This window comes from Hippopotamus amphibius, chromosome 5 (genome assembly GCF_030028045.1).
Source record: "Hippopotamus amphibius kiboko isolate mHipAmp2 chromosome 5, mHipAmp2.hap2, whole genome shotgun sequence".
NCBI classification, from domain to species: Eukaryota; Metazoa; Chordata; class Mammalia; order Artiodactyla; family Hippopotamidae; genus Hippopotamus; species Hippopotamus amphibius.
Window position 1 is genome coordinate 135699471 of NC_080190.1, and position 14692 is coordinate 135714162.

Sequence of the window (14692 nt, forward strand, 5' to 3'; positions counted from 1 at the left end):
CAGGGCCAGATTATGGGACTTTGAGTGCTAAACTAAGGAATCTGGACTTTTTCGGCCTGGTCTGTAGAAGTCACTGACAGTTTTTGAGCAGGAGCGTGATAAGCATGATATTATGTTGGGAAGACTGAATTCAGCGCAGGTGCCAGATGGAGTCCATAGAAGTGACTTAGCTACAGTCAATTAATTAGGATTCTGTTCAACTGCAAGTTACAGAAAAAACTGAAATGACAGTGACTTGAAGAGGGAAGTTTATTTCTGTCTTACGTTCTAGAAGCCTGGAGGCCGTGTGTCCAAAGTGAGCCTGGGGTCAGGGACCCACACTTTTGTGCCCTGTCGCTCTTACCATGCAGCATGGCTTCCATTTTCATGGTGCCTCGTGGTTCAGAATGACTGCTGGGTTTCCAGCCGGGATGTGCTCATTCCAGCCAGCAGGAAGGAAAAAGCAAGGTGGTCATCCCCTCACCCCTCCTTTAAGGACACTTCTCTGAAGTTGTATATACCACGTCCACTTCCATCCCCCCTGACCCACATGTAGTCACCTGATAGGGAAGAAGGGAAGACTGGGCACGGTGGTCTTTATTCCAGCCCCATTATGTGTCCAGTTAAAAAGTGAGGGTTCTGTTCCTAAAGAAGGAGGGGCGGATATTGGGGGACAACTAGCAGTGTCTGCCAAGACCTTTGTGGTCTCTGCAGTGCGGCTAAGGGCCAGGACTAGGGCTGTGACCTTGGTGTGGATGGAGAAGGGAGAGGGCATGAGAGACATCACGTGGTAGAATGTGGTGCTTGATTAAATGGAAAGGAGAAAAGGTGTGGTAGGAATGACCGTATATACCAGAATAAGAAATGAGGGTTTTTTCCCCCCAAAAATGATTCCTTGGAAAATAGGAGATTGCTCTATATTTGAGTCCTTGCAAAGTCTCTCAAAGTATGGGGAGCTCTGTCAAATATGTTGAACAAAGTACTATTTGGGGAAGACATGTTAGCTTGAAATGTCCTCAGTCAATGTGCTAATTTTGGATACATGTAGAAGTCAATTGGCCAGAATAGTAAAAGAAAAAGTAACTCAAATTTAGTCATTATTCATCTGGGCACAATTTCACAGTTGCAAGGGCTGGATAATACTGGATACGATACTTTAAAAGCAACACAGTGAATGAGTAAGTTGCAGAGATGGTGAGTTTATGCCTCCAGGACATATTAAAAAAGCCAACTGTCCTCATGTTACATAAGTGGGAACTGGCAGTCTGAGATAAAATTTCCAGTGATGGCATCATATATAGATTTAGAAAGTGCTGTATCTCAGACAACTTAGAAATAAAGATGTCAGAAGACTCAAAAAACATCAAAACTGTTTTATGCAGTGAGAGAGAGAAAACCGTGTTTTATGAAGCATTTTTAATGAGTAAAGAATTATTTCTAAATGAATATATATTTTGTAATTTAAAATGTTTTGAATATACATGCATGACTAAATGGATACTTTAATTATTATAACTGGATATCTGGTATTTCATCTATATCATTTAAAAATTATATGTTCAATTTGGCCAAGACATTTAGGGGAGAGCCTCCTCCCGTCATAGGAGAGGGCCGCTGGGGTCACCTTCATTAAGGCAAACAGGGCATGTGCACAAGGACCTGGGCTCAGCCTTGGCAGTTGTCAGGTGCAGAACGAGGGCCAATTTGATTCAACATTTATTGATCTTTTGTTGATCAATAAATGTGTTTATTCAAGATTTACCTGTTTTCTAAAACTTTATTTACAACATTCAGCACCTAGCACATGAGTATGGTTTCAAGCAACAGCTCAGCGTCTAGGCAGGGAGACAGATATGGAAGCAAGTAAAAGAAACACAGTGCTAGGGAATTCCCTAGTGATCCAGTGGTTAGGATTGGGCGATTGGGCGCTTTCACTGTGGTGGCCTGGGTTCAATCCCTGGTTGGGGAACTAAGATCCTGCAAGCTGCTCAGTGGCCAAAAAAAAAAAAGGAAAGAAAAAGAAAGAAACAAACCCAGTGCTAGAGCAGACAACAAACCCATTGTCAGGGGTGTGTAGAAAAGTCAGTCGTTGCTGGGAAAATCAGAGACATTTTAGAGAGTGGGTGATGTATGATTTGAGCCTTTAGGAATGAATGCATTTTTGAATAATGGAGAATGTAACTAGGCCAAGGGACCAGCATGGATAAAGGCATCCAGCTAGGACAAGAATCTGAATTCTTCTGGCACTGGTAGAGGGGCTGGGGTGCATGTAGGACTGCCATGGTTGGAGGAGGGGCAGTGGTCTGTCATGGAGGGCCTTAAACATGAATGCTATGCAGTAAGGCCATAGGTGGGTTCTGAGCAGGGAAGGGGACAGGACCAAGGCAGGAAGAGAGTTCCAAAGCTTCTGGAGAAGTCTGGATGAGAAATAGAGAGACTGGAGCATTGCTGCAGTGGCAGGAACCATCAGGAGGGCTGGAGGGGGGCAGTCAGCAGAGGCGGGAAAGCTAGGGCTTGTCCACCCATGAACGAACGTGGTGGTGATGCAGGGAAGGCGTGGGAGCTGAGGCCAGGCTTCCAGTCTGGGTGCCTGAGCAGATGGAGTTGCCTGGGCCAAGAAAGGCTTGAGTCTGCATCTGGAAAGGCAGGGCTGGCAAGCAGGCCTTGACCACTGAGTGAAAAATCACACACAGCCAACGTCAGGTCAACATCTAAATGGAGGTTGGGCTCCATTTATCGGCCCAGCGGGAACTGGGGATTCTGGTCTGAGGTGGGAGACAGGAAGGAAGGCGTCAGGGGCTGCTGCTGGTTCTCGGTGAACGCAGAGTCCGTGTGCACACTTGCTGTGCCAACGGCGTGGCCTTTGAAGGACAAAACTATTGAATCCGATGTCGAGAACTTCCAAAACTGGGGAGGGACTCAAAATCTCTTTTTTAGAGAGTAGGCCAGCTGCCTGGGAGACGGTGGGGGTGGAATCTTGACTTTGTCACTTCACTAGCTCTGAGGCCTTGGAGAGTGTCTTTCTACCTGTGGCTCTTGGTGTTTCACCCATGAAATTGGGAACTCATCCACCTCGCAGAATGATTGTGGGACTAAATGAGATAGCAATATACAAAGTGCCCAGCTTGCTACCTGGACCGCAGTAGACACTTAGAAAACATCAGGGCCTTAGTTTCTTTGTCTTCTTGTTCGCGGGTGAGAAGAGGGTGTCCCGCCCATCTTCCTCAGGAGAGCATTGTTGTCCGGGGCTGTGGTCTGGTGTAGGCTGAGAAACGCTGCTTCCAGAGCACACCTCTCATTTGATGGCTGACTAGGCAAAGCCCAGAGACTTAAATGACCTAACTGAGGTCACACAGCGTGTTGTGACAGAGCCAGGCCTCTCCTCTCAAGGCCCACCGCACATAGTGCTGGCTCTGGTGGGATTCTACACACCCGTCAATTTACTTGGAACAGTGATGCTTAGAAGGAGTCGTGGCTAAGAGGGTCAGAACAATCTCCTTCTCTCTCTCCCAACCCTCTTGGTAAAGCTAAATGAAAAGACTCACTGTCTCATGAAGAGGAGAAAAATTACTAGAACAAAAGTCGAAGCTGTTTAATTTTTAAAAAAATATTCTTTCCATGCCCCCACATGCTTCATGGAATCTATTCTGGCTGAATTAACCTCTATTTCTCAGCACAACAATTCTTCCCATATGCCCATATGTGAAAGGAACTGTTTCTCAAACATCAGTTAGAATTGGCTCTGACTCCCGTTCTTCAAATGCTAGCAGCCGTAAATGCCTAAGTGAGAAGCAATGATTAATGTGGGCTACGTGTACTGACTTATTTTTTCTTGTTTCGCTACCATTGCATTTTTTTTTAAAAGTCTATCTTGTCTGATATTAATATTGCCATACTGGCTTTATGTTGATTTGTATACAGTATCCTTCTCCCCATTCTTTTCGTTTCTTTTAAATAGCTTTCTTGAAGTAGAACTTACAACAATGAAATTCATCACTTTTAAATGTGCAATTTGATGAGTGCTGACAAACGTGTAAAGCCATGTAACCTCCACCATAAGCGTGATGTGAACATTTCCATTGCCCCCCAAGTTTCCCTCCTGCCCCTTTGTAGCTGACCCTCGTCTCCCATCCCACTGCCTGGAACCACTGATCTTCTTTCTGTCGTGGGGTGTTGCCCTTTGTTGAATGTCATATAAAGAGAATTATTCAGCATATATTCTTTTTGTGTCTGGCTGCTTTCACTCAGCCTCATGATTTTGAGGTTCATCCAGTGCATCCTTCCTTTAATTGCTGAGTATAGTCCGTTGTATGGATATACCACAATTTATTTAATATATGGACCTTTGCATTGTTCCCAGTTTTTAGCTTTTACAAAGCTTCTCTGAGCATCTGAATATAAGTCTTTGTGTAGGTGTGTTTTTATATCTTTTGGATAAATGTTTAGTTTTCTGGTTTGCCCAGTTTGCCCAGGACTGAGTTTTCTGGGATGAAGGCCTTTCAGTACTAAAACACAGGCAATTCTAGGCAAAGCAGGCCCGTTGGTTACCCTGGGCTGTCTCATTTGGGAAGTGCATGTTTAAACTGCTAAATTGTTTCCCTACGTGGCTGCACCGTTTTGCATTCTTACCAGCAATGTATTAAGATTCCAGTTTTTCACATCTTCGCTAATACTTGGTTATATCAGTCTTTTTAATTTTAGCTATTCTAGTGGATTTGTCATGAAATGTCATTGTGATTTTTAATTTGCATTTTTCTAATGACTAAGAATGTTGAACATCTTCTCATATGTTTATTTGTTATCTGAATGTCTTCTTTGGTCATGTGAGTGTTCAAATGTTTTGCACATTTTCAAGTAGGTTGTTTGTCTTTGTGTTGAGTTATAAGACTTTATGTCTGAATATAAATGATATATCAGATACATGTTTTGCAAACCTTTTCTACCAGACAGTGACTTGCTGTGCCATTGCATTTTGAAAAAAGAAAATAAACAAAATTTATTTTATTGAAGTATAGCTGATTTATAATGTTGTATTAATTTGTACCCTACACAAAGTGATTCAGTTATACATATATATCCATTCTCTTTCATATTCCTTTCCATTGTGGTTTATCACAGGATATTGAATGTAGTTCCCTGTGCTGTACAGTAGGACCTTGTTGTTTATCCATTCTATATATAATAGTTTGCATCTGCTAATCCCAAACTCCCAATCCATCCCTTCTCCTCGCTGGCAACTACAAGTCTGTTCTCTATGTCTGTGAGTCTCTTTCTGTTTCATAGATAAGTTCATTTGTGTCATATCTTAAATTCCACGTGTAAGTGATATCATATGACATTTGTCTTTCTCTTTCTGACTTCCTTCTCTTAGTATGGTCTATCCATGTTGCTGCAAGCGGCATTATTTCATTCTGAAAAAGAAAGTTTTAAATACTTCTAGATACTAGCATATATTTTTACATTACAGATTTGTGTGTCATTGTTTTATTATAGTAGTCATAAGTAAGCATCAAAGTTAATTTAAGGTACATTAAATGGCTCAATATGACAAAAATTAGCAATGTGTACTTTATATTAATTGGTTTGATTGCATAATGATAATAATAATAATAAGTAGCTATCGCTTCTTGAGCACTTACTATGTGCCAGGCAGTGTTCCATGTGCTTTATATATATGAGCTGATTTAATTCATACAACAGTCAGGTCTCTTTATTACCCCAGTTTAAAGATGAGGAAACCGAGGCAGAGAGAGGGAAAAGAACCTGCTCAGGGTTAAACAGCTAAAAGTGTTTAGTTCTGTTTATTTTTAACCCCCTATCCCTCACCTATCTTCAGGGTCTTTTGGTTAGCAATGGTGACTTGAAAATGCAAACACTTCTTGAAATCCACAGTAAACCCAAGCCCACATGAAATGGTATTTGTTTGTTTGTTTTTTGAGCTTTAAACCATATTTTAACTTTCAATTAATTGTAACCTATCTGTTAAGTGAACCAAAAGTAGAATTTTAAATGACCCATGATGAAGCTTTTCGAATCAATTCTAGAATGCATAGACAAGTGGAGATAAATTTTTGGGAAGGTGTAAGGTAGTAAGTGTGGAAAATGGTAAATGCTAGTTTAAATAACAAAAGTTGTACTAAATGTATGTTAAAGTTAAATTAACATAGTATAAAAGAGAATGGCTTAAATAAACTGGGATTCACATATTACAAGAGCAGAGTTATGACCGAATGAACTGAAGACATGAACAGTTCTGAAAATTCTCTTTTCAGCCTACTTCCAAAAGAAATAGTCAGGTTTTTTCCCTGTCCATAGTTTTGAGCTTTGTCTATATTATATATAGTAGAAAAATAAATTCTTTAGCAACCTCAAGACAGTTTACAAAACTCTTAAAGTTTAATTTTCTTTACTAGACATGCTAATGTTAAACTGACAGCTATAAATTAAAGCTATATAGACAATAGGTATAAGTAATATAGAACAAGTTAAGAATACTACATTTACCGGATTTTTCTTTTTAAAAGTGGTATTTGTTTTTTGAAAATGATAATTATCCACCGTATCTTGTTCTAAATGTTTGGATTTAATTGCAGATGTGTCAGGATGGACATGGGCCTGGTCATGAGAGAGTATTGTATATATTTTATCATTGTTCTTTTTTTTTCCCCAAGAACTTTTATTGAGATACAATTGACATACAATAAACTGCATACATTCAAAGTGTACAATTTGATTTTTTTTCTTATTAGTAATGTATATATGGCAATCCCAATCTCCCAATTCATCCCACCCCAGCCACCCCCGTTTTCCCCCCTTGGTGTCCATATATTTGTTCTCTACATCTCTATTTCTGCCTTGCGAACCAGTTGATCTGTACCATTTTTCTATATTCCTCATATATGCGTTAATATATGATAATGTATACATTTTAAAAGATATAAGTGTGGACTTTGTTCATATAGGAGGAAGGAGAACAGCATTAAAATAATAAACCACATATAAATGACATAACACACTTAGAATGTCACATGAACTGTGGTAAGTACCAAGGAAACTTGAAAGTAAATAGTAGGTTTAAGATCAGAGAAAGGGGCAAATCTTTTAAGTTTTCTTCCTCTTCTAAAATGGTATCCCACCGATTAAGCTATGAATAGGGACCAGTCCAATTAGTAAAAAGTGCAATTTGTTTATAAGGGGGGGCAGCAGTTCTTCATAATGAGCTAGGAATGCTCTGGAGCATCACCTCTTTATCAGCTGCATAACCTCGAGCAAACTATTTAACTTCTCCAGTTACTGTAAGAATTAAATGGCTTAATAAATTTAAAGCACTTGGCCCAATGCCTGGCACATAGTAAGCACTGAATAAACATCTGCTATTTTTAATAGAATTTTAATGCACAGTGAAAAGTGAGCTAGCTCAACACAGCAAGTGTGAAAAACTGTGGACTTTGAAGGTCAACAGGCCTGGGTTCACCTCCAGGTCAATTCCTGAAAGCAATGTGCTGAACAAACAGTTCACTGCATTATGGAGTATTATTTTTTCACGTTTTGGGAAGTGGTCCCTGCCCCTGCCCTGTTTCTACCTCTGATGGTGAAACAGCTGTGGCTTTTTATGAATTGACTTCTGGGGATCTGACCTGCAGCTAATCAGGTTTTCTGCTAAGCAGTGAATTCGCAAATTAGCCTCTTATCCTGGGTCTGAATCCCTACTTTGCTACTTACTTTAGCTGAGTGACCTAGGTCAAGTTACTAAACTTCTCTGAGCCCCAGTTTCCCCATCTCTAAAAAGCAGAAATAATCATTCCGATTTCTGCAAGATAGGTATGAGGATTAAATGAAATCAATTGGGTGAACTTGCCAAGCACAAGGTGAGGATTGAGTAAAGACTTACGGGCAGATGACCTTCCTTAAATGTTGTTCTTCCTTAAATATTCCCTCCTCCTCACTAATTTGTATAAATTAATAAATTGCTCTGATACTCATTATAATGATAGAAACTGGAAGAAAAATACGTTTAAACCTAGTCCTTCTAGATATTGCCTTCTCCATGAGGGTTTGCCAGGCAGAGTAGTCAACATCGTTCACCATGTGGCAAGTACCTTTCTTATCCCATGTGAAGCACTGAGATCAGCCATCTTGGGAAATCCTGCATCTGCCCATGTCACTTCCCTGCTCAGAATCTTTCCTCCAGAGACTTCACACCAGCAACTCTCCAGGACCAGTACAGAAAATGGGTAAAGTCTGGTCAAGAGTGTGGTACTCTGGTTGAGACTGCCTCGCCCCTGTGGATATCTGAAACTCAACTCAGAGTTCAAACTCTTTCTGCATCTGAGAGCTTCTTCCTCAACATTGCATTTGATCCTCTTCTCCTCTGGTCCCCTAGCGCTTTTGCTTGTTTGCTTGTCTTCACCTCCCCATGTGTGCCAGACACTATCCTGAGTGCTTTAGTTACATGGATTAAGTCACCCCATTAACCGTATTCCCACATGGCATGGGGAGGTTAAGTAGCTTGCCCAAGGTCACACACAGTTAGCAAGTGTCCGAGCCAAGATTCAAAGCCAGGCAGTCTGGTGCCAGAGTCCAAGCCCTTAACCACTGCACCATGTTCCCTCTGAATAGATATGTGTGGGAGGCAGGGAGGCTGGGAGGCTAAGTCATGTTAACGTATGCAAACATATATGAATTCCTTGGGAAACATATATATTAATTTGTACCATCCACTATGATTAGACTAAGAAAATATTGGTACTTGGAATCCTCAGATGTAGTTTTTCCTTTTTCAAATCCAAGATATAGAATGTGACTATGAATAATTGATAATAAACTTGATTGAAAAGAAACTTCAGGGTAGATTTTTTTTCCCCCCAAGTTTTCCATTCAGTCTTATAGTGACCAAAATGATGAAAAATTCCAACTATGCATGCCGTGCACAGCGTATCCAAGAACCTATCGGTGGGTCTGAGGGTCACACACACAAACGGCATTTTAAGTACAAGTGGCCTGTCTGATCCGGGGAAAGGCAGGGGGCGGGTCTGCAGCACTAACACTCAGGAAGAGCCAGAAACCTCACCGAGCCTTCCTCTCCCGTTGTCTTTGTCACAGCTTCGGCCCTCTTCCTCTTCTTGCAGATGGAAAAGATGTTGGTGGGCTGCTTTCTGCTGATCCTCGGACAGATCCTCCTCCTCCCCACTGAGGCCAGGGAGCGGCCTCCCTCCAGGTCCGTCTCCAGAGGGAGACACGCTCGGACTCACCCTCAGACGGCCCTGCTGGGTAGGTGACGGGGGCTCCGCCTACAGAAACAGGAAGAGGTGGTCAAGGGTGGACCTCCAGACCGGGGGATGGATGCCCATCGGGGCAGCTCTCCCAGCCCTGGGTCCCCTCTTGGGTGTGCTGGGGGAGGAGGCCATCTCGTTGGCAATGAGTGCATCCTGAATTGAGAATGTGGTTGTACACGGGTTTTCAAATGAAATTAAACCTCTTCTATTACAAAGCTTTTCATTTAATCTGAAGCTCACGACTTTTCTCCAATAAGCAAGGGCATGGGTCTTCATCTGAAAAGGTCCTGGTTGGACTTACCTGGACAAGGGTGTTATGAGAATTTTTTATTGGATTTGTCTGGCTAATCTGTGTTAATAATGCTTCCCTGCCGGCAGCACGGGAAGGAGAACAGGTGGGTTTGTGGAAGGTGGGAGCCGGCACAAAAGAGAGGCGGAATTAAGATATTAGAAATAGAAAATGCCAGAGGTCTGTTAGCCTCACCCAGTGAACATATTTTCTTCAGGTGAATTTTTTTCTTTATCCGAGAGAAAGGAAAGTTCTGGAAACACACAGAATATAGATGAATGGGCCTAGTTCTAAACATGGGCTCTGGAAGGCCTGGGATGTGGGGGTGATAGGAAGGCTGGCCAGTGGAGGGACAGTGGGTTTTGGCATATAGACCTGAGTTTATACACCTGGCTCTGGTACTGACCGAGTGTGTCCACGCAGGCAGCGTAACCCCTCTGAGGTTCAGCTTCCCATCCACAAAATGGGAACGTTAATGCTGATCTTGGAATATTTTTGTGAGGAGAAAGCAAGGTAATATATGTAAATTATAGGTATGCAGTGAATGAAAGCTTTACCACAACCATCATTCCATGAAGTTGTTCTCCAAAACTCTGTTTTATGTTTGTATCCCCTAAAATCTCACCCCCTCTGAAGGCCACTGAGAGAACTGCCCAGTGCCTGGTCACCTCAGCATCCGAAATGACAATTAGAGACCAGAGGAACCAAAAGCTCTGTTTTGAGAGGGCGGAATCTTTATGGTGTTAACCTAAATGATGACCCCGTGATGCTGGGCTCTCTGTCTTTAGTCTCTTGAGAATCTGTTTCCATGGTGACATAAACATAGGACTTCTGCAAATGTGGAAAGGACTGGGGGACATTTAGTATGCTGATTAAAGGGCTTTTTAAAAACAAATTTCAAGATGATAAAGATATATCATCATATGATAAACATGTCTGTCTATCTGTCTGTCTGTCTGTCATCTATCTAGAAAGAGAGAGAGGTGGTGGAGGTGTGTAGGCGTGTGTGGGGGAGAGAGAGAGAACTGGAAATGCCTGATTCCTAGCTCAGCAGCAGCGATTACACAGTTGGCTTTCTGATGGGGCTGCTTTCGGAATGAGCCACCACACACTTAGCCAGAAAAGCATGCTCCTCTTGGTGTCAAATGTCTGTGCCCCCCACACCCGCCTGCCTCTCTCTCTCTCTTCTCCTCCCCCCCACCATTATTCTCTTATACACACACATGCACACGAACACACACATTCACACACGCTTACACCCCCTCCCCCCACACACTGGGCCTCCCCTGGCTGTCAGCTTCCTTTGCCCTGAGCTCAGGCTCTGAAGTAGAAACTCCTTGTCTTTTGGAGGTAAGAGATTCTCTTTTGCTAGGGACATCAAACCCGCGTCCAGCATCCTCCCCCTCTCCTTTTCTCGTTTTGCAGGAGCATGTGTCAGGGACAAAGAGGGGACTGGGACATGGCACATCTCTGCCCCCCAGGGAATGGCATGGCCACTCCCTGATGTGCAGGAGGGCGGCTTGACTCGGGAACATGGTGAGTGAGTGAGAATCATGAAACGAAGGCAAATACCATAACTCTGGCCTGGATCCTCTAGTGCCACCTGCTTTGGGTCTACCTTTGACAGTGGACGAAGATGGGGAAGCCGTGCGCGTAGTTCCGTGCCTTGATCACTTTTCGTGGCAAATCATTTTGGCTGTATTTGTGATCTCCACTGCATGGTGTTTTCACCAGTTATGTGCTTGCATGGGGTGTCTCTAAAAGTTTAACAGAGCAGAAGCAGAATTGTTTCTTCGGTTAATTTTTCGTTTGAATTTTCTGATTTTTAAAAATATATTTATGTCTAAATTCAAGTCACAGGCCCAGTAACAACTTGAGCCAATTAAAAAAAATAATGCAGATATTTATCTGCCCTCCTATGAATGTCTGCATGTTGCTCAGGTGGTAGCCTGTGATGTGTGTCCACGTGGGTTTACCTTCTATTCATTCATGCATCTGGAATTTCTGCTGTGTGCCAGACATGAGGGGGTTAAAGAACAACCACCAGTCAGGAAGCACATGTGCAGTGGGGGAGATAGACAAGTAAAAGGTCATTAATTTGGTGGAACTGGTTTGCAACAGTAGAGGCATAGCTAAGTTACCGCTCTGCTCTGCCTGCTCAGTATAAGAAAGTGGTTCTCAAACTTTTTGATCTCAGGACCCTTGTACACTCAAAAATTATTGAGGATACCGAAGAGCTTTTGTTCTTGTGGGTTAGTCTACTGAGGTTTACTGGATCAGAAATTGAAATCGTTGGACTTCTCTGGTGGTGCAGTGGTTAAGACTCCACCTGCCAATGCAGGGGACACGGGTTTGATCCTTGGTGTGGGAAGATCCCACATGCTGCGGAGCAACCAAGCCCATGCGCCACAACTACTAAGCCTGTGCTCTAGAGCCCGAGAGCCACAACTACTGAGCCCACATGCCACAACTACTAAAGCCCGCATGCCTAGAGCCTGTGCTCTGCAACAAGAGAAGCCACTGCACTGAGAAGCCCATGCACCGCAATGAAGAGTAGCCCCTGCTCTCTGCAACTAGCAAAAGCCCGTGCGCAGCAACGAAGACCCGATGCAGCTAAAAATAAAAATAAATAAATAAATAAATGTATTTAAAAAAAGAAAAAGAAATTGAAATGGAGAACTTTAAAAATTATTAATTAATTAAAAATAGCAATAAAAATAAAAAAAATAACAATAGTAAACCCATAACCTAACCCATAATGTAAAAAAAAAATTGTATAATAGTATTTTCTAAATAAAAAAATTGTGAGAAGAATGTCAGGATTTTACACTTTTGCAGATCTGTTTAATGTCTGGCTTAAAGACAGCTGGATTCTCATTTCTCATCCATTCAGTCTGTTGTGAAATATTGTTTTGGTTGCATTACATGAAGAAAATATGGCCTCACACGGATGTGTAGCTGGAAAAAGGAGGAGCATTTTAATAGCCTTTTCATATGATTATGGATGTTCTTTGATATGACAGCAAAACTTGACAAATGGTAGTTTCTTGAAGGTTAATTGCAATGTGGAATCTAAAACCACATCAATAAACATTTTGAACTACATACACACATAAGAGAGAGTATAAAAGGCAAACATTAGTGCTGTTACAAAAATAGTTTTGATCTCATGGACCCTCTGGAGGGGGTCCCCAAACCAACTTTGAAAATGGCTGGTTTAAGGAAGCATCCCCAGGAAGAGTTGAGGCCACGTGGAGCTGGGGCATGAGCTGGCAGGAAAGGAGTGAGGATGCAGCATGGAGGTGGGACCTGGTGGAGCCATCAGGGCCACCATGCCTGTAAGCAGGTGGTCGGAGCTGAGACAAGCCCGGAGGAGCTGGGAACCAGCTCACTTAGGACCGCAGGGGCTCCAACGAAAAGTTTGGGCTTCATGCTGCAGGGGTGGGAGCCCCTGGAGGACTTTAAACTGGCAACACGGGTGATCACTGCTGACTCCCTTTCTACCCACTGTGCCATCTGGACAGCCTAAGCCTTCCTGGACTGGGGCAAAGGGCGGGGGAATCTAAACTACTCCCTGGCCACCCGGAAAACCAGCGAGCACATTCTCCAACCCAAAGTCCCTTCAAGGCGACTGCGGAGTTGGAGCAGCAGAGTGTGCTGTACGCGGAGCCTAAGCTCATGGAAGCCGTCAGATTCCTCCCTCCACACCCATCCTGCATCAGTGGCACCCGTCCCCTCCCATACTCCTCCCTAAGGTCCTCTCGAGGTGGCGCTAACTGGAGGGGATGTTGCTCCCCATCCCTAATTACTGCCTGTGTTGCTTGTGCACGTTTTTCTCTTTCTATCACAGCCATGTGGGTGTGGACTGGTTGCCAGGGCAACCGGTGGGGGCATGTCAGCCTTTTTGGAAACCTCACCCCTCCTTGCCCAGATTCCCCCGTACTGGCGACTCGCCTCACTCCTGGAATGAGAGCACACCCACAGACTGTCTGTGCTTCTGCCCCCTGGCTCCCCTATTTCGTTTGTCTTTTACAAGGTCTGGCTGACATGTGCTTTCTGTTCTCAGTCTACCAACCTAGCTCATTTTATTTCTGCTAATTAACCTTGAACCCTTTTCCTTTCCCTAGAATAGATTCCCCTTTCAGATCAATAGCACCCATGAAGAAGTCATGTTTGTGTTTTAAAAGGGCACTTTGTGGCAGTAGGACAGTAGAATTGAGAAATGGGAGGTGGCAGGCCCCATGGTGTGTTCAGGGGATGGTGGGAGCTGACTTCTCACCCCCCAACGCTTCTAGGAAAAATTCCAGAGGTGTTCGGGGGTAGAGGTCACAGAAGGTAGTGAAATTTCTTCATAACAGTTAATTTACTACTTAAAAATAAGCTAATGAAGGCAGTATAAGAACTCACTGTACACAGCCCTAAATTCTGTTCCTGGGAAATCCCAGTAGTTAGGAGGCATTTATTTCCAGTTCTGCATACATCTCTAACTAAACCTGACGTCAGAACATGAGTGAAAATGCAGTATGTTTCGTGTAAGGAGCTGAAACCTCCTAAATTAGCAATGTGACTGAAGGAGTTGGCTGCCTAGAAAATTAAGTGTAAGAATGTTCTGCTCTGTGTTGCCAATGGAGGTTTTCGCCTAGGTTGATAATTATGAACATTTTCAACCACTGGCTGCCAGTAAATGAATTTCCACACCCGGAAACAACCGCCCTAATTGACATTTGTTGGCACCCTCCGTGAAGGAGGAAAAGCAGATGCCAGCAGCCCTCTGAGCTTCTGGTTTCTGGAAGGACAGACCCATTGAAGCCACCAGTCTTACATGCTCTGAAGCCACTCTGTCATGCTTACAACTTCTGTCTCTTTGCCCGAGCTTCTGGGGCTTTGTTCACCCTCTCTCTTCCACCTGCAGTATTTTTCCTTGACCGAGGCTTATTATTAGCCACTGATAATAAGTGGCCACACGCCACCTGCTCCCCCTGCCAGCCAGGCAGGACCCTCCCGTCCCGGGATGGGCTGCATGCACTGCAGGTCCTCTGTCAAGGTGTCAACCCTCTTTGCCTTATATTCTGAGGGGTAATAATGGCACCTACACAAGGACTCCTATTCTGGTTATTTCTGTCCTTGCCTTGTTTTTAGCACCAGATTG

General features: G+C 43.3%; 1 protein-coding gene across 4 annotated transcripts in view; it reads left to right on the forward strand.

Moving 5' to 3' along the window:
- Positions 1 to 14692, forward strand: part of MATN2 (matrilin 2) — a 155068-nt gene that overhangs the window by 6911 nt on the left and 133465 nt on the right. For 3 of the 4 annotated variants that reach the window (XM_057736049.1, XM_057736048.1, XM_057736051.1), the window contains exon 2: positions 9082 to 9249. In XM_057736049.1, the coding sequence (XP_057592032.1) occupies positions 9108 to 9249 (142 nt within the window). In that variant the 5' untranslated portion in view covers positions 9082 to 9107. The remainder of the gene's footprint in view (positions 1 to 9081; positions 9250 to 14692) is intronic. The other variant, XM_057736050.1, reaches the window with a different exon arrangement.